The sequence below is a fragment of the Tachypleus tridentatus genome, chromosome 3 (genome assembly GCF_004210375.1).
Source record: "Tachypleus tridentatus isolate NWPU-2018 chromosome 3, ASM421037v1, whole genome shotgun sequence".
In the NCBI taxonomy this organism is placed as follows: domain Eukaryota; kingdom Metazoa; phylum Arthropoda; class Merostomata; order Xiphosura; family Limulidae; genus Tachypleus; species Tachypleus tridentatus.
In genome coordinates this window covers 108,716,610-108,735,623 of record NC_134827.1, presented here as the reverse complement: position 1 = coordinate 108,735,623, position 19,014 = coordinate 108,716,610, and the positions used below count along the sequence as shown (strand labels likewise).

The window sequence follows — 19,014 nt, the reverse complement described above, 5'->3', positions numbered from 1 at the left end:
TTATTACTAATCTTCAGTAAATTAATATGAAATAACTGCTAATTTTATATAATTTTCTGAGAATTATTTAGTAATTGAATATCTAAACTTTAGTTAATATTATTTAGTTACCGTATTGATTAACAAAATCACATTTTAAAGGGTTAATAAATTTACTTTTGTATATAATTACAAAATTCTTTTTAAAATGTGGTTGTCTTGAAAATTAATAAATACTGTAACTAAATCTGTCATATCATATTTAATGACCTAAAATAATTCTTAAATTATTTTGCCATTGGTTTTGGCCTATTTAGGAATACGGTACAACAGTTCTAGAATGTTGGACTACTTTCTATTCTCTTGAATGAATTTTTAATTGTCCTTCCAACATACAACTTTATTATTTCATGTATTAAGTTTTACAAGACTTGAGTATTATTAATATTTAATTAATTTGTTCTTTGACACTGATATGTTTATATAGAAGACCAATATGCAACTTTAACTCTTATAACTATGTGACCTTTGAAAAACGTTTAAACAGATCACTGGCATACCTATGGAAGCTGACTTTTCATTCAACATGACTTATGTTTATCATTAGTTCAACTAAAATTTGTTGTTAGAAGAGTGAACCTTGTCCCTGTACCTTTGCTTCATCATATTAGAAGCTTAATTTCTATTAAAAATTTACATTATGACTCATCTGACATCTATCTCACAGAACTTAAATTATAACAAAGTAATAACACTAATTATATTGTAAATAATTTAAATTTGAATATTATTTTTCTGGAAGAAAAAAATGAATTGAATTTTTTCATACTTGGTTTATTAATCAGTTGTGTAGAATGGTTCACTTTTTTATGAAACTTAGCACTTATGTCAGTGTTTAAGAAGGTTTAACTCATTTTAGATGCAAGAGCTTGGAGGTATTCCCATTTTGACTAAACCAACAGATATGTCCAATACTATTCCTGATGAGAAAGTGGTCATCACCCTGGTAACGTATCTCAGTGCACGACTGATTGATCTGAGTGAAGAAATTCGTGCAGCCCGAATTTTACAACTTGCGTGGAAGAGACGACAAATTAGGAAGGAAGAAGCCAAGAGGAAGGTAGGTTCTGGTCGTGACATTAAATATCATTTTGTTTGTTTTAGTTACCCTACATAACTGTTAGTATGACATTTCACTTTCTTCTAATAACAAATGTTATGGCACAAAGAAATAATAAACTTTGTGTAAAGTCATGATATGGTAGATCTAGACAGACTGAGAATTACTGAAGGTCAGGGGTGTTATGATACTGGTAAGAATAACCAACAAGGGACCCTCAGTAAGACAGTGTCTACTGCATCTTTATGCAGAGATAAAGATTGTGACGTAAATGGAATATCTGTAATAAGGCTTAATGTACCTTGTAAGATGGTTTCTGCTCTCTCGTGTTGAATAAAGTTTTAAACAGCACTAGCATTGCTCTTGGTTCATTGGAAGACAAAATGTACATTTAAAATAAGGGTAAAATATAAGCCAAAACACAAGACTTCAGATGTAAACAAACCTGGTGCCTCAGTGCTGCTAACAGTGCTGTCCTTGTAGCCAATTTGCAAACTAAAGTTTCAACTGTATTGAGTACCTCTTGTTTGACTCTTAAATTGAAAACGTTAGATGTACCCTACAAACATTTGGGAATCTTAATAAACATTTTCCTTATCTAAGAAAACTAGGTTCAGCATAGAAAACATCTTATTACTGTATTGAAACATACTTTAAGAGAGAGAGAATGTACATTTAATACAAAGCTGGATGTCTAAAAAAAATGTAAGGAAAAATATCTTGTATATCAAATGTTAAAGTACATTTTGTGCTTAAGTCCATGGATTATTTCTCTTGTGATATTTTACATGGCAGTAAGATGTTTAACAAATCTTTATCTATATAAGCCATTTACAAAGTTAGAGTTTACATAGAGTATTTTGGGTGTTAATCGAAAGGCCATGATGACAGAGGCATACACCTCACAAATGGTTCCATTATTATTACTTATTAACCTCTGGTTAAGAAAAGCCTGTCACAAATTATCACTTGCATTGTTTTGAAAGTCTTTCTTATGGTTACAAGCTATCCTGACACCTTTTTGTATATATTGTAAGCGACTTTTATTCCAGTTTAGCAGTTTGAGCGTATCATGTGGAGACTATTAACTTGTAACAGTGATAAGTAAGTAACCAAACTGTTTTCATAGTGTGTTGTACTTTTGCTTTATATGTATACATGTATTGTCAGTATTTGTATTGTTTGGTAATATTGTACTTTATGTTGCAGGCCAAAATTAAAGCTGCAACAGTAATTCAAAGAGCTCTTCGCAAGTTTTTTACACCGGCAACAACTGAACAAACAAAACAGGGCAGCGACCATCATTCAGTGTGCCTTTAAATGTTTTGTAGCAAGGAAACGTTTGCAAAGCTTGCGTATAGAGAAACTATTCCAGTACCAACAGCTGATGGCTGTTGTTATTCAGGTTTGTAGTAATATATTGTGGTAGAGTACTTAATTAAGGAAAACTTAACATATTTTCCTGTAAACAGCATTGAAAATATGACGTGCATTATGTTTTTATTGTATAAACAATGAGGTTTTCATACATCTGCATTTAAACAACTGAGAAAATTTGTTATGTAACTAAAGTTATGTGCTGTACATTTTCCGATATCTTGTTTGTTTCTTTCCAGGCTGCTTACAGAGGCTTCAGAACAAGGAAGGAAATGAAGGAAAGATTAGTTGCTGCTGTTACCTTACAGAAGTATATCCGCTCCTGGAAGGCACGGAAATCTTACTTGAAATTCCAACTGGCTGTTAAAACAATACAAAGCCAATATCGTGCCCACATAATAGGGTGTACACAGAGAAGAGAATATATCCGTATAAGGTGTTCCATCATCTTCATCCAAGCTCTTGTTCGTGGTTGGTTAGTCAGGAAAAGACTGGAAAGACAGCAGCGAGCAGCTGTGGCCATTCAAGCTGTTGTGAAAGGGTGGTTAGCTAGACTAAAATACCATCAATTGTATGCTGCTATTCTTAGACTTCAAAGAGTCGTGAGAGCTATATATCATGGTCAGCAGTGCAGAATGGCTTATCTGAGAATCCGTTATGCAGTAATAAACATACAACGATGGTACAGGACGAAGAAAACTCGACGGAGTTTTCTGGCAAAAGAAAAGCTGTCGTTATATTGCAAGCACACGCAAGAAGTTATTTGGCAAAAAATTTCTTTAAAAAACAGAAAACAGCAGTAGTTTGTATTCAGAAGTGGTGGAGGAACACTAAGACGGGACAGAAGGTTAGGCAGGATTATCTTGCTCTGAGAAAAGTGTTGTCATATTACAATCTTATATCAGGTCCTACCTTCTCCGAAAGAGGTACCTGACCCATAGGTCAGCTGTAATAAAGTTGCAGAGCTACTTTCGTATGTTAATGGCTAGAAAACGTTTTCTTCAGATAAGGCATGCAGCAATCACTCTGCAGCAACATTTTAAAGCTACGTTAGCAAGAAACAAAGAGAGACTGAGGTTCCTTCTACTCCTAAAACTAGTGGTTAAAGTACAAGCACAATTCAGAATGAAAAAAGCTCGAAAAGACTTCCTGGCTTATAGACAAGCTGTATTGGTTTTACAAGCCAGAATGAAAGGGTTTATTGCACGCAGGCATTATTTGTTAATCAAGAATTACGTTAAGAAAATAGAAGATAGACGCATTGCTACTCTAAACTGTCGGAAGGAAAGAAAAGAGTATATTCTGAAAAGAAATGCTGCAATTCTCATCCAAGCTGCATATCGAGGATTCGTGGAAAGACGAGAGTTCTGTATGCAAAAGAAAGCTGTGATAAAACTTCAAGCATGTGTACAGAATGTACCAACAAAGATCACGATACATGGAACTCTGTTTGGTTACCTACAAAATGCAGGAAAGAGTGCGTGCTTGGCAGTGTGGAAAAGAAATTCGGAGGAATTTCTTGAACTTAAAACAAGCCACGATCACTTTGCAGACACAGTTTAGAATGATGAAGTCCAGGAAACGTTATTTAGAGCTTCAGGTAGCTTGTAGAAGGATCCAGAAGCTGATACGAGGATTTCTAGTTAGAAAAGGTTTAGAATTTTAAAATGGGCCACTCTTGTACTCCAAGAAGGTACAGAGCAAAGAAACTAGCTGTGGTTTGTCGTAGAGAGTATTTACTTGCTCAAGGAGCTGCTATCACTCTGCAAGCTGGAGTCCGTGGCTGGAAGGTCCGGAAAGAAATCTGAATTCAGTCTCGTGCGTGTATTTTGATCCAAGCTCAGTACAGAATGTTTCGGCAGAGAAGTAAATATCTGCTAATGCGAAGATCAGCTGTAATAATACAATGTCGTTACCGTGCTTGGAGTTTGGGGAAAAGAACCATGTTACAGTACCACATCAGTAAGGGAGCTATTCTAACAATACAGGCTTGGGTACGGGGGTGGATATGTAGACGATTGCTGCAGAAGTATTGCAATAATATTGTGACAGTGCAAGCATGCATCAGACAATATTTGGTTAGGAAGAAATACATTCAACTGAAGCAAGTGGTCATCAACCTACAAAGAAGATACAGAGCTGTCAAGGCTTGCAGGTCGGCAAAACACGAGTTTCACAAGGTTAAAACTGCAGTCGTAACAATTCAAGCGGGTTACAGAGGCTGGAAAATTCGGCAAGAAGTTCGTCAGTGGCATTTTGCTGCAACAAGGATTCAGACTTGCTTCAGAAGATACTCAGATCGCAAGTCTTTTCTTAAACTTAAACAAGCAGTAGTAGTTTTACAGAAAGCTATCAAAGCATATTTGATGGGACAGAAAGATAGAGCTTTCTACTTGAGCTTGAAGGAGTCTGTGATAAGAATCCAGGCAGCATATCGGGGTTGGAAGCTTCGATCAGCACTGAAACGCAGACGAGATGGTGCTGTAATAATTCAAACTCTTTACAGAGGATATAGAGAGAGAAAGAAATATGCTGCAAAAAAAAGAGCAACATTGGTACTTCAAGCTCATTTCAGAGCTTTTCTGAACGGAAGAAGGGAATTGGAACGTTACTTAGTAATGAAGAAAGCAGTGTTGGTAATCCAGAGCTCTTGGCGAGGGCACCAGGTAAGACAACACTTGAAGAAAGAACACCATGCAGCCATAATCATTCAGAGATACATCAGGGGATTTATTGCTAGAAAGAACTTTCAGAGAAGAAAAAGTCTGTTCATCAGGATCCGACAGCTAGTAACTGATGTTTTAATACTCCAGAAACTCAAAAAGAAAATTCTGAGGAAGAGACGGGCTACCACATTGGTACAGGCTTGGTTTAAGGGATATTTAGTCAGGAAAAAATGAAGGAAGAAAAGGCTTCAATTATAATTCAGTCCTACATGAAAATGTTTATAGCAAGAAACAAGTTTCTGGAAATGAGGGCTGCTTGTGTTACTTTACAAAAGTATGTCCGTGGTTTGATAAAGAGAGCAGAATTTTTACAGATGTGTCGTGCGGTTACATTCATTCAGCAAAAGTTTAAAGCAAAGCTCTCTGGACGAGCTGAGTACAGAAGGTACCAGTTGCTACGTAACGCTTGCATCAAGGTGCAGGCTTGGTGGCGAGGTTACGTTGTAAGGAAAACGGTTGGTCGTAATCGTTGGGCTGCTACCACAATACAGGCTGCATACAGGACACATAGGACAAGAAAACAATTTGTTCAACTGAAAAAGACAACTGTACTTCTTCAACAGAGATGGAAAGCAAAGTTACAATGCAGGTTGTATCATCAGCAATTTGTGCAATTTCGTCAGAGTGCCATAATAATCCAAAGCGCTTACAGAGGCTTCGTGGCAAGGAGAATTACGAAAACCATGGTTTCTGCACGTATTGTTCAGTCTGTCATACGTTGCGTCATTGTAAGAAAGAAATTCTTAGTAATGAGGTCCTCGGCCATGAAGTTGCAGTCTTGGTATCGCATGGTGCTGGCTAGGGGGAAGTACCAAAAGAAACTCAGGGCAGTATATCAAATACAGAAATACTTTCGAAGTTGGTTGTTAGCAAAAGAAGTGAGAAAAGGCTATCTTGAGCTTCGAAAGAGTGTCGTGATAATTCAAGCGTGCTTTAGAGCAACAATATATAGAAAACGGTTTCAGGTTGTGAGAAATCGTGTTGTTTACATTCAAACCTCATATCGAGGGCGAAAACTAAGACAACAGTTTCTTCTCCAGCGAAGAGCTGCTGTTGTGATTCAACGTTGGTTTCGGGCAATACGTGAGGATCGAACACAAAAGATTAGGTTTGTTATACTTCTGTGTTGTTTGACCATTGTAGCTATTGTTGCCTGAAAAAATTCAGTAAATTTGCTTGTATATATTATTTGTTAAGTGAATCATTTAAAGTTTTTCAATTAAGTTTGTTAAGCATATCATAACTTGAAATTTAGTATGCACTGCTGAATTGTTTACAAAGTGTTGGTTTTATAGAATAATAGATACAACTCTATTTTATGTTAAATAATGCATGTTGAACAACGTGTTGAAATATATACATCAAGATTTGTTTGGATTCAACAAGTGATTTAATTGGAATATGATGTGTACCTGTTTGCTTCTATCAATAATTTGTTTTACTATAAAATTTAATGTAACACTTAAAGTGTATTGGTAAAGTTACTTAGCCAAATAATAGTAATGATTTATAATTTAAATAGATTAAACAGATGAGGATCCCACTGGGTGATTAACTTTATCACGAATATCTTTAAAATGTAAATATTTATTTATTGTAATTAAAATCAACATTTCTCCCTATAGAAGCTGGCTATTTTGAGGCATTTTTTGTGATTAACAACAAATCTTGCAGTTCATGGAAATTTCTTTTGGCCTTAAATGGTGCGGTTTTAATTACAAAATAAAGATTTCCACTGAAAGTGTTCATGATATCACATTATATCCAGTTTGTTTCTCACTTGTAATGTCTTCATGATATCACATTATATCCAGTTTGTTTCTCACTTGTAAATTCTTCATGATATCACATTATATCCAGTTATCACATTATATCCAGTTTGTTTATCACTTGGTAATGTCTTCATGTTATCACATTATATCCAGTTTGTTTATCACTTGGTAATGTCTTCATGTTATCACATTATATCCAGTTTGTTTATCACTTGGTAATGTCTTCATGATATCACATTATATCCAGTTTGTTTCTCACTTGGTAATGTCTTCATGATATCACATTATATCCAGTTTGTTTCTCACTTGGTAATGTCTTCATGATATCACATTATATCCAGTTTGTTTCTCACTTGATATCACATTATATCCAGTAACTTGTCTTCATGATATCACATTATATCCAGTTTGTTTCTCACTTGGTAATGTCTTCATGATATCACATTATATCCAGTTTGTTTCTCACTTGGTAATGTCTTCATGATATCACATTATATCCAGTTTGTTTCTCACTTGGTAATGTCTTCATGATATCACATTATATCCAGTTTGTTTCTCACTTGGTAATGTCTTCATGATATCACATTATATCCAGTTTGTTTCTCACTTGGTAATGTCTTCATGATATCACATTATATCCAGTTTGTTTCTCTTGGTAATGTCTTCATGATATCACATTATATCCAGTTTGTTTCTCACTTGGTAATGTCTTCATGATATCACATTATATCCAGTTTGTTTCTCACTTGGTAATGTCTTCATGATATCACATTATATCCAGTTTGTTTCTCACTTGGTAATGTCTTCATGATATCACATTATATCCAGTTTGTTTCTCACTTGGTAATGTCTTCATGATATCACATTATATCCAGTTTGTTTCTCACTTGGTAATGTCTTCATGATATCACATTATATCCAGTTTGTTTCTCACTTGGTAATGTCTTCATGATATCACATTATATCCAGTTTGTTTCTCACTTGGTAATGTCTTCATGATATCACATTATATCCAGTTTGTTTCTCACTTATATCCAGTTTGTTTCTCACTTGGTAATGTCTTCATGATATCACATTATATCCAGTTTGTTTCTCACTTGGTAATGTCTTCATGATATCACATTATATCCAGTTTGTTTCTCACTTGGTAATGTCTTCATGATATCACATTATATCCAGTTTGTTTCTCACTTGGTAATGTCTTCATGATATCACATTATATCCAGTTTGTTTCTCACTTGGTAATGTCTTCATGATATCACATTATATCCAGTTTGTTTCTCACTTGGTAATGTCTTCATGATATCACATTATATCCAGTTTGTTTCTCACTTGGTAATGTCTTCATGATATCACATTATATCCAGTTTGTTTCTCACTTGGTAATGTCTTCATGATATCACATTATATCCAGTTTGTTTCTCACTTGGTAATGTCTTCATGATATCACATTATATCCAGTTTGTTTCTCACTTGGTAATGTCTTCATGATATCACATTATATCCAGTTTGTTTCTCACTTGGTAATGTCTTCATGATATCACATTATATCCAGTTTGTTTCTCACTTGGTAATGTCTTCATGATATCACATTATATCCAGTTTGTTTCTCACTTTGTAATACTTTTATTCTGAATTTTTCTTCCAACTTGAAGCGAAGATTCATTTCAGTTGCATGTATTACAGAAATTGTAATTAACAGTTTGTGTGAAATAAGTTTAAAAAATGATTACAGGTTTGAGAGATTACAAAGCAGCACAGTGAAGCTTCAAGCAGCTACAAGAGGTTGGTTAGTACGTCGACAAGTGAAAAGGTTAAAGGCAGCCATTACAATTCAAAGATGGTACAAAAGTGCTCTGATTAAAAGACGTTATCTGAAAATCTATCGGCCAGTGTTACTACTCCAAGTCAAGGCACGTAGTTGGTTACAATGCCAGCAACTTCTTCAGATGGACCAGCAACTTGAAATTAGAGTAAAATTACAAGAAGCTGTTCGTGGTTTCTTGGCTCAAAACACCTGGATGTAAGTAAATCATTGTTTCAGATGTTGTTTTTTTATCAACTACTTTATGTATCTATATTAGTCGAAACATTGTCGAGGTCTGTTCATTAGTTGAAATTGTAGATTATGAAATGCTCTAAGATCTAGGTATACTAAATGTGGCACAGTTTACCAATGAGTTTAAGCTGCTTTAGGATGCTAAATGTTGGAAAAACAAACATTAAAACGTTTGATATTTAGTCCTAAAATCTGTATTCATATCAAAACACTGATTTAACAAGTTTTCATTTTAATCTTTAAATGTTTTGTTTTGAAACTTGATTTGTTGAATATGTTACTTATGGATATCACTGAGTACCTCTAAAATAATAAATAGAATGTCTGACCTTTCCATTTACTTATCACAAAAGTGATAAAACTGAATGTAATATTTAGATTAATAATTAAATAGGTGTGAACTTGCTGTGTTAATAACAAAGTTTTTATGCTAAACATTTCTGAAATGTTGAATTTCTTGTTGGTCATATTACTGTAGTATATTTTGTATTATTGAATATGTTAACATTATAAATAATTATCTTTTGTTTATTTTAAATTATAGGCTTTACTTATGGCAAGAACTGTCAAAGTGGAATGTTTTGTAGCCATGGTATTACGTCATCTATCGGCTGTACGAGTTCAAAGGTTTTACCGACGAATATTAAATTTGAGGTTGGCGAAGAAACAACTGGATGCAGTTGTTGTTATTCAGGCTAGTAATCTTAGTTTTTAAACATTAAATGTTCATACTGGTCAAAGTATATGGGCATTATTTTTATGCATAAAGAGTGCAACTTGATACACATCTGACCCCAGAAATTTGGGAATAAAATCACTTGTAAGCTACCATAATTTCCACACTGCTCTACAGTTTTCAATTTAAGTACATTGAAGAAAATTTTTGTGGTAAGACTTTTTTTCAGACATTTCATTTTAGAGTTTATTTTTGTGTGTGGAAGATTGAAGTGTCTTTGCACTATATATAGTTTTTCTTCCAAAAGTTAAAACTAAGATATGTTTTTGGGTGAAAACTATTAAAGTTAAACATGTTTGACTGCAGTTGCTTTTATTTCGTTTATTATTAAATAGTGATTTACAGGTTTTGTAACATTTAATACAAGTTTTTGTCTGTCACAAGTTGCCATCAAGAAAACTTGTCATCTGTACCAGATCTCTTCAACAGAGCTGGACCTGTGAAAATCAAACGTATATGGGAATTCTTATTGTCTGTAAAACAAAACACGTAACAGTTTTGTAGAAGTATTAAAATGATCTTACCAGTCTCAATGTAAGGCATTGTTGTTTTTCAAAAGAAGTGGGTGGGCCTGACATTTCTAGGCAGTTATATCACTCAAATCACAATCTGTGGGTTGTGGCTTGTGGCTTGAATCTTCATCCCACCAAACACGCCAGCCCTGGGGGTGGTTTTTGTGATGGTCAATCGTATTGTCTGTTAGTAACAGAGTAGCCCAAGAATTAGCAGTGGGTGGTGATTACAAGCTCCATTTACTCTAGTCTTTCACTGCTAAATTAGGGATGGCTAACACAGACAGTCCTTGTGTAGCTTTATGCAAACTTCCAAACAAACTACAAGAAGTGTGTGACAAGTTCAATTAATATATCATTTATGTTTTTAAGATAATGATTGGTTGAAAGGTGAGCTTGAAAAAAGTTTGTCATGTGAAAAGGTGTGGAAAACTATCAAAAGGATTGTGGAAATATGTGGTAGGGGGGTTACTTACATTAAATGGTTTTTTAATGTTAAATATCAAATTAACTCATCAGTGTGAATACTGTGTGATAATCCCTACAGGTATGACTTGCACATTTTAACGTTTTTCTAAACAAAGATAACTTATGAAAACAGCACAATAACTGTTGTATAACCTAGAACAAAACTAATATTTTATTTTTGAGTGTTTATGAAAAATAAAGACAATTTTGTTATGTTTATTTTATTACTATTACTGTAGTTAAGAAGTTTCCTTATTTGAGCTAATATGGCATATTTTAAATTATAAATATGTATCTCTTTGAACAGTGATATACATCTTAGTGGTTTTGGAAAGTGAAACAGAACATGCTTCTATTTTATAAGTACTTCTGATTTTTGTAAACTTGCTTTTGCCAAAATTTGATTTATTGTAACTGTACAACTTGTGATGTCTTACATTAAGTATTTCATGACTTCTCCAGAGGTGGATGAGAGGACGCTTGCAGAGACTGTGGTTTTTACGTCTGCGACAGAACGTAATACTGTTCCAGAGAGCTGCTCGAATTTATCTTCTTACACAAGAAAAGGCAGCAACTGTGATACAGACAAAAGTGCGTTCATGGTTGGTTTATAGGAGGTTGGTAAAGGAACAAAATGCAGCTACAGTTATACAGGTTTGTACAATCAAGTGTAGATTGGAAGGTAAAGTGTGTACACTGAAGTTTAGCATAAATATTGAGTTGACCTGTTAAGTTTTAGTGGTCAGATTTTTTATAAGGATTATTAGAGCTTGCATAATTCATGTGTGAATAAAATGTTATCCAGATCTTAAGTCAAGAATGGAACCAGTTTCTTCCTGGTCTGTGTAGAGGACCAGATAGAGATTGATGGAGAAGTGGGCTATGTCTTGTAGGTATACATGCTTTAATATTTAGCAGCTGGAACAATAAAGTTTGTTGAATGCAGGGGCTACAGAGGAGTCGAAGGCACGTTTTAGGATGGCTTTAGCCCTAGAGAGCTGAACCAATTTGAGTTGTGATAATGGAATTTTGGGTAAAACCAAATAGGAGGCTATTTTTCAACCAAACTTGTGTGTAGTGTAGCCATAACAGATTTGCCCTGTGTCTAATACCTTTGACCTTGAAGCTGTTTTAGGCCTGCCATTCTTGTTCTGATGTTTCCTGCAATGAGACCAGGGCGTTGCAAGTTTATTGGTTTTCTACTGTGATATGTCTACAGTTATCTGTTAACAATGTTTATTTTTGGGTGGTATTTTATCACATAAGTGAGAAATAGATCTGTTATTTGTTGTTCATTGCCTTCTACAGGAATTTTTGTTGTTGTTGTTGCAATAATCAGATTTTTGCAGCTAACGAATCATGCTCAGAAAGTGCCTGTTAAATTGGATTTTGTAAAATGAATCTTGACTGGTCTGAGCAGGAGATTAGGGTATGTTTGTGTGGCACCATCCATACAGAAGAGATATATATATTTAAGATGGCTGACCATTGTGTTGATCCATAATTATTTTATTATAATTCTGCTCATATCCAAAAGTTTCTTGCAATTATTTTATCTAATCAGATTATTTGGTCTGTTTTATAACCATCAGTATAACAATTTCAGGTTTGTTATAGTCTTTTTCTCTGGTTCAGTAGATTTAGTTCCTAGATTTGTCGAATCGTGTTGCCTAGTTCAATCGTGTGTTATGTCTGTTAACGAGTCAGGTGGTTCCGGGAATTTCAAAGGTCATGTTTCTGTTATATTACTAAAAATGTTAAAATCACTTACATTTAGTTGTAGTGGTTAGATTATTATTAGATGTGCAAATTAATCTGTTTTCTTTAGATATGTAACAGAGAGAAAAATTAGAACTCTGACAACATGTAGGTAAGTGTATCAGTTTCTCTTATTCTTTGTATATCATTTGTCATTGTTTAAAAAATTAATATTGTAGTAATATGTTTATTTCACATCAGGCTGCTTGGCGAGGGCACGTGCAGCGTTGCAAACTCAAGAGTCGTCAACTGAAAACAATAAGAGAAAGATTGAAAACCGTTAATGCGAACGCTACTGAAGATAAGAAATTATGTAATCGAACAACTTCGGCTCTAGATTTCTTATTACGTTGCCGAAATCTATCCTACATCTTGTCTGCACTGATGCATTTAGGTGAGACTGAGATTTTTTAGCTCTCATGTTACGACACCCACTTGTTTTAATTACTCTCAAGATTTGTAATTAGAAAAACAGGAGAGAAATAATTTTTCAAGTTTTATGTATGACCAAACGTTCTTGTGGGTCTTAAATCCAGGAATTTTGTTTTTTAGAACAAACTTAACTAAATTTCTCAATGTTGACGGATGACGTAGCGAAAAATGTCAAAGTTTCACTTGCTTCGGACACGGTGTTGGTTTATCTTTGCTGATGGTTTAATGTATTAAGTCTGTTACCTTTTAAAAAAACAAATTAATCATAATAGTACTAATTTCTGCTTTTATCTCTTCCATTCTGGTTATGAGAAAGTGCAAAGTGCTATTTTTATTATCTTATGGATTTCTCTGTTTCTTGGAAATACCAACATATTCAATACATTTCTGTTATATTCTGATGCTCACATTCTAGTGTGACCACTGAGAAAATGTACTGGAAAACTAAATGAAACATTTTGTTTAGTAAGAAGCCTAAGAGTGTTAATAAAATATTGTGACAACTTTTTTCATGAACACGTGCATGTTGTATAATGCTCGAGTGTTTGTGTATGTCGTTCTATTCTGTGCTGCTAGGCAGTGTCAGATCCTTTAATATATGGCTTACAAAATGTTTGTTTTGAATATAAAAGTTGAGATTTTTGTAAGTTTAAGAAGAGTTGTACATGTGTAGTAAGTATTTAATGAATTCCAAAGATTTTGTTTGTTGCATTTGCCCTCTGTCTTTATATCTCAGAGTGCAAACATTATCGTTTAAGTGATGGAATCTTGTGTAATTGCTAGTCTCAAAATCACTTAAACTCTAGAGTTAGCATTTTAAAATCATGAAAATTTTTCTGTTTCTGGGACCAATAATAATTTTTTTTTTTTACATTCTGGAAAAACTGTTAAAATGTTTTTATTCTGCGTAAATATTTTAATGGTTTTACCTTCACTTGAACTAAACCAGGAAAACTTTTTAAACGTGTGTGTGTGTGTGTGTGTGATATAATAACCATCTGAGGTTGTCTGTTATAGAATGAGTATTGATGTAGAATGTCTAGGATGGAAAAATATATTTTTAGGCCTAACAAAAGTGATAAATTCATGTTAGACTGTAGATATTTTTTCTTTACGTTTCTCCTAGTAAGTTCCCTTAAGAAATGTAGGTGGAATTTTAAAATGAAACTTTTGTTTAACCAAAGAAAACGATTGTTTTATTTATTTCACTATTAATCTTTCTTTCTTCTAAAATTTTTAAATTTCACTTACTGTGTTTATACCAAATCTTTTTACGTTGTCCAAAATTTCCTTGTAAGGTTGTTTTACATTTTTTGAAAGTTGTGCTAAACCATTTTATGTAATTGCCCAGATGTTGTTACCCGGCTCTCGGCGTCATGTTGTGAGAAGATAGCAGAAGGCAGTGCAGTAGAAATCCTTTTCCAGTTGATACGAAGCTGTAACCGAAGCTTGCCTCACATGGAATTGATTAAATATTCCACAAACATCTTGTTAAATCTTGCCAAGGTTTGTATTCTCCAACAGAGATTCTGTTTCACTTGGGTTGTTACCATGACAACATAGGTTCTGCTTCAAATGTATTATTGTTCCTTGATCATTTTATTTCTAAATATGATCTAGGAAGGTCGAAACGTTGGTCTTTGCTTATCGGTAAGTGTTAATACCAGCCGTTCTAAAATACATTTTTTATTTCAAGTGGGTTTCTCGTCATCAAGAAAGGCGAGCTGTTTACATTGTGTGACGTTTAGCTTCTTCAATCTTCCTCTTATCCAGTACTGCATGTTTCTGCAACACCTCTATAATACTGAGTTATTTCTTGTTGCAAGTTAACCTTATTTTATTTCATTTCTAAACTGATTTTTATAAACCAGATGCTTCTGTAATGACAGTTTAACACCCGGCTTTAAACTTACATTAAATATTTTCTCCTATTTTCCTTTATTTGTTTTCATGAAATCATGAAATCTTTGCATTGTTTTATTATTACCATAACATACAGACCTTAACAAAAGAACTCTGAGAAAGTCATTGTTTTATTATTACCATAACATACAGACCTTAACAAAAGAACTCTGAGAAAGTCATTGTTTTATTATTACCATAACATACAGACCTTAACAAAGAACTCTGAGAAAGTCATTGTTTTATTATTACCATAACATACAGACCTTAACAAAGAACTCTGAGAAAGTCATTGTTTTATTATTACCATAACATACAGACCTTAACAAAGAACTCTGAGAAAGTCATTGTTTTATTATTACCATAACATACAGACCTTAACAAAAGAACTCTGAGAAAGTCATTGTTTTATTATTACCATAACATACAGACCTTAACAAAAGAACTCTGAGAAAGTTTTGTGTGAACTGAAATCCTAACCATTCACAGAGCTTTAAAGGAGAATTATAGGTGAAAGTTAGTGTGAAACTGAAATCCTAAACATTCACAGAGCTTTAAAGGAGTATTATAGGTGGGGGCTAGGGTGAAAAAAAAAAACAAACCCATTTTGTGGTTTCACTTTTTTGTTTTTTCATGATGGGCTCTGTATAAAACGTTTAGCCTGGGACCTAACTTACCCTTAATTTGTTTCCGTATAAAACGTTTTTCCTCAGCTATTACTATAAAAGACCAACTTAACTGCATCATTTTTGTGACTTAAGTTTTAATTTATACCATTTTCATGAGAGTAAGAAGTACAAGGGATTAAAAAACACTTAAATTGCATTGAAATGAACTTGTAAATGTGTTTCAAACTTTACTACTGAAGAAATGTGTTAATTTCTTTGTTTTATGTATGCATGTGCAGGTATTACTCAAATATTGTATATATCTTATAATACTGTTGTTTAAGCTACATTATACAATGTTATTGTATTTAAGATAAGTGTGTCATGTATTTATGGCCTAAGTTATCTTTAATACTGAGAGTACCCTTGTCTTTGATGAAACAAAGCATTATAGTTTATATAATTACACATGTAAGAAAAGCGTACTTAATTAGCTGTACTCGTTATGAAATTAGATTTCAGTTTTGATGTAAGTGGGCATCTGGTTCTTATCACAAATTAATAAGTGTAACTTGATAGCATTCTCTCTCTCTTTGTGTAATAGATGCACAGTGTGTGTTTCACTTGATTTTCTCATCATATTGTAACACAATCTCAATGAATTGTTTTCTTTCCACATCAACAGTATGATAAAACGGTGGATTCTGTGTGGACAGTGACTGGTTCTCTCGATACTCTGCTGGACCTCTTGCGAATCTACAGAGAGAAGGGTGAAACTATTTTTTCAAAAGTCTGTACACTGTTATGGATCTTCTTCCAGGATCCTGGGAAGGCCTCGGTAATAACGACTATCGACCAGCTAGTAGAAATTAAAATCTAGATAGACTTTTATCTTTGTAAACTTGTTACAAGGAAGAGAGTTCTAGGAGGTGTCAGCCAAACAGAAATATCCGAAAATTATGGTGTCTGAAATGTGTCAGATTTGTTGTGAAGTGAGATGGTAAAAATGTGTGATTACATTAATAGGGTGGTAATGGTATACAATTAATTCTTAGTGTTTTAACTACACTGTTGTTTTAATAAATGTAAAACAAGAAATATATTACAGAGGATACTGTTTACACACTAGGCTGTAAAATGGCACAGAGGATACTGTTTGCACACTAGGCTGTAGAATGGCACAGAGGATATTCATCACAGTTATTAACAGTCTAACAAAAGATTATTTTAGTGTTCCTTTTACCTCTACAGTGTTTATATTTTGTGTTCTTTAGTGTTGTAATACTTTGGTGTTTTCTAACCTGAATTTACACGTGATATATTTGCAAATTTTCTAATTTGGGTCAGCTTTGATATTGTCCTGGAGAGAACAAACTGTGTAATAATTTTGGTTTGTTTGAAATGTAATTAATTGTGAATTTCTTGTGATGTCTTCTGTCATATTTTTATTTTTTGCAACTGTCAACTGTCTTTATTATCTGAAACTTATATTACTTGAAAGAGTGTATGAACTGAACTGAATGCTGACTTGACTTTGTTGTAGGTGATGAAATCTAACAAGAATGTGATGGAGAAAATCAAAAGTCTCCATTATCTTACCTGTCGGCGACACAAGATGGAAGAGGAAAGGAAACTGACCAAAGCTCGGTTGTCCACCACTCTATCGTCTTCATTTCTTTCATCTTCCGTGTGTTCCAAGAGCGTGATTTCTAGCATGTCTGTCTGCATTCCCCATGTCACCAAAAACCAGCCACAAATCCAACCAAACTGGATACTTGGACACAAACACATGCGAGAATTTATTGATCCAGTTGATGCTATAGTTGCAGTGATGAATATGTCAAAGAATTCCAAGCACTAGGACCGTGTCTTCCTTGTACATTCTTATGATTTTTATTCGTGTTGTATGTGTGCTGTAGTTCATACACCTCTCATTTTTATCACTTTTTTTAACCTGTATAAAAGAAAACAAACAAAACAGATTATCATGTACGTTTTTATGTTGTATAATAATAAAATTGGATTAAACTCAAAGTGGGAAAATTTTGTCAGTTATTAAAATTAATAAGTTACATTTTTATTTTTGGATTACCTCGTAACACTGTTTTGTTTCTTTTATTCAAAATAGTAGTTGTATAAAGTATGCATTATGGTACTGAAGGAAGTGATTTACATAAAGGCCAAACAAAATTTTTATTTGCAAGTTCTAACAGTTTATATCTGAATGTGAGAAAAGAATGTTGTATGTAAACCACAATATATCTGTAATATCTAGTGCTAACAATACCTGTGCCTGGCATGACCAGGTGGTTAAGGCTAATACAAACAAAAGAATGTTGTATGTAAACCACAATATATCTGTAACATCTAGTGCTAACAATACCTGTGCCTGGCATGACCAGGTGGTTAAGGCACTAGACTTGTAAACCGAAGATCGCGGGTTCGAATCTCCGTCACACCATGCTCGCCCTTTCAGCTGTGGGGGCGTTATGATGTGACGGCCAATCCCACTATTCGTTGGTGAAAGAGTAGCCCAAGAGTTGTCAGTGGGTGGTGATGATTAGCTGCTTTCCCTCTAATCTTACACTGCTAAATCAGGGACGGCTAGTGCAGATAGCTTTTGTGTAGCTTTGCGCGATATTCAAAACAAACCTGATACGTGTACTTATGAGGCCAACTGGAATATGACAGACATATTTTTAGATTTCACAAACAACGACTGTTGTGGTGTGAATTAGATAAGTGAATTATTATTAATTCTATTTACGTCAGTTACAAATCAGATTGGTAACTTAAGGATTAATAACATAATTACTTGTTTTTCTAACGTCAATTTTATTATTTTATTTGCATTAATTTTACTGTCCCAAAAGAACTGGTGTTTCTGTACAAATACACGAGATTATAAAAAAGGCATCAGGCTTAGCAACTGTTTTGGAACAAATATGAGGTTATTAAAAAAGTCATTAGGCATAGCATCTGTTTCGGTACGACATGTAGGCTTAGAAAAAAAAGAAGTTAGGCTTAGCAACTGTTTTGGTACACAACCATGAGGTTATTAAAAAAAAGTTGTTAGGTACAGCATATGTTTCGGTACGATATATAAGCTTAGAAAAAAAATGTTAGGCTTAGCATTATTTTCAGTATAATACGAGGGTTTGAAAAACTTGTAGGCAAATGTTACACGAAGTGACTAAGGTATTGCTTTGTTTGTTGTTTTTTAAGCAGACTTGAACCGAGGTGGGGGCAAATAAGATGACACATTGATTCTCTACTCGAAATTCTTCAACGAAACTAAACGTTTTAGGAAAGAAAAGACAAAACAAAAATCACATAACTTAGTATCCACTCCGCTGAATAATAATGAATGATTAATTGTGATGATACAATCACATATTAAAATACCTGAATAATTTTAGGTTACTAGTGGTTGGTAGAGGAGTGCATCAGAACCTATCTTACGGTTGTTAGTAAAGAAACACATTTCAACCACTATATGTTCCTTAAAGGTGTAGGGTTGTTCGTAAAAGGTGGAACACTTTTATAAACTAATGCGTTTTTTATT

General features: G+C 33.8%; 2 protein-coding genes across 2 annotated transcripts; both read left to right on the top strand.

The window, feature by feature from the left end:
* The first annotated feature begins 4,356 nt into the window (after positions 1-4,356).
* On the top strand, positions 4,357-9,001 carry LOC143245949 (abnormal spindle-like microcephaly-associated protein homolog). The gene is made up of 3 exons (XM_076492200.1): positions 4,357-5,239; positions 5,353-6,310; positions 8,710-9,001. The coding sequence occupies exons 1-3, from the start codon at positions 4,357-4,359 to the stop codon at positions 8,999-9,001; spliced, it is 2,133 nt and encodes a 710-aa protein (XP_076348315.1).
* A 582-nt stretch (positions 9,002-9,583) lies between these two features.
* On the top strand, positions 9,584-17,397 carry LOC143247718 (abnormal spindle-like microcephaly-associated protein homolog). Its single transcript, XM_076496136.1, has 6 exons — positions 9,584-9,727; positions 11,212-11,403; positions 12,709-12,901; positions 14,291-14,445; positions 16,135-16,287; positions 16,993-17,397. The coding sequence occupies exons 1-6, from the start codon at positions 9,587-9,589 to the stop codon at positions 17,308-17,310; spliced, it is 1,152 nt and encodes a 383-aa protein (XP_076352251.1). The 5' UTR covers positions 9,584-9,586; the 3' UTR covers positions 17,311-17,397.
* Positions 17,398-19,014: the final 1,617 nt, after the last annotated feature.

Bases quoted from the DNA above. Each gene is read 5' to 3' on its own strand.
- LOC143245949 (XM_076492200.1), top strand. From the start codon at position 4,357: ATGCGAAGATCAGCTGTAATAATACAATGTCGTTACCGTGCTTGGAGT. The intron at 5,240-5,352 runs GTCTGTTCATCA...GCTTGGTTTAAG, and splicing joins GAACTTTCAGAGAAGAAAAA to GGATATTTAGTCAGGAAAAA. The intron at 6,311-8,709 runs GTTTGTTATACT...AAATGATTACAG, and splicing joins GATCGAACACAAAAGATTAG to GTTTGAGAGATTACAAAGCA.
- LOC143247718 (XM_076496136.1), top strand. From the start codon at position 9,587: ATGGCAAGAACTGTCAAAGTGGAATGTTTTGTAGCCATGGTATTACGT. The intron at 11,404-12,708 runs GTTTGTACAATC...ATTTCACATCAG, and splicing joins ATGCAGCTACAGTTATACAG to GCTGCTTGGCGAGGGCACGT. The intron at 12,902-14,290 runs GTGAGACTGAGA...GTAATTGCCCAG, and splicing joins GTCTGCACTGATGCATTTAG to ATGTTGTTACCCGGCTCTCG.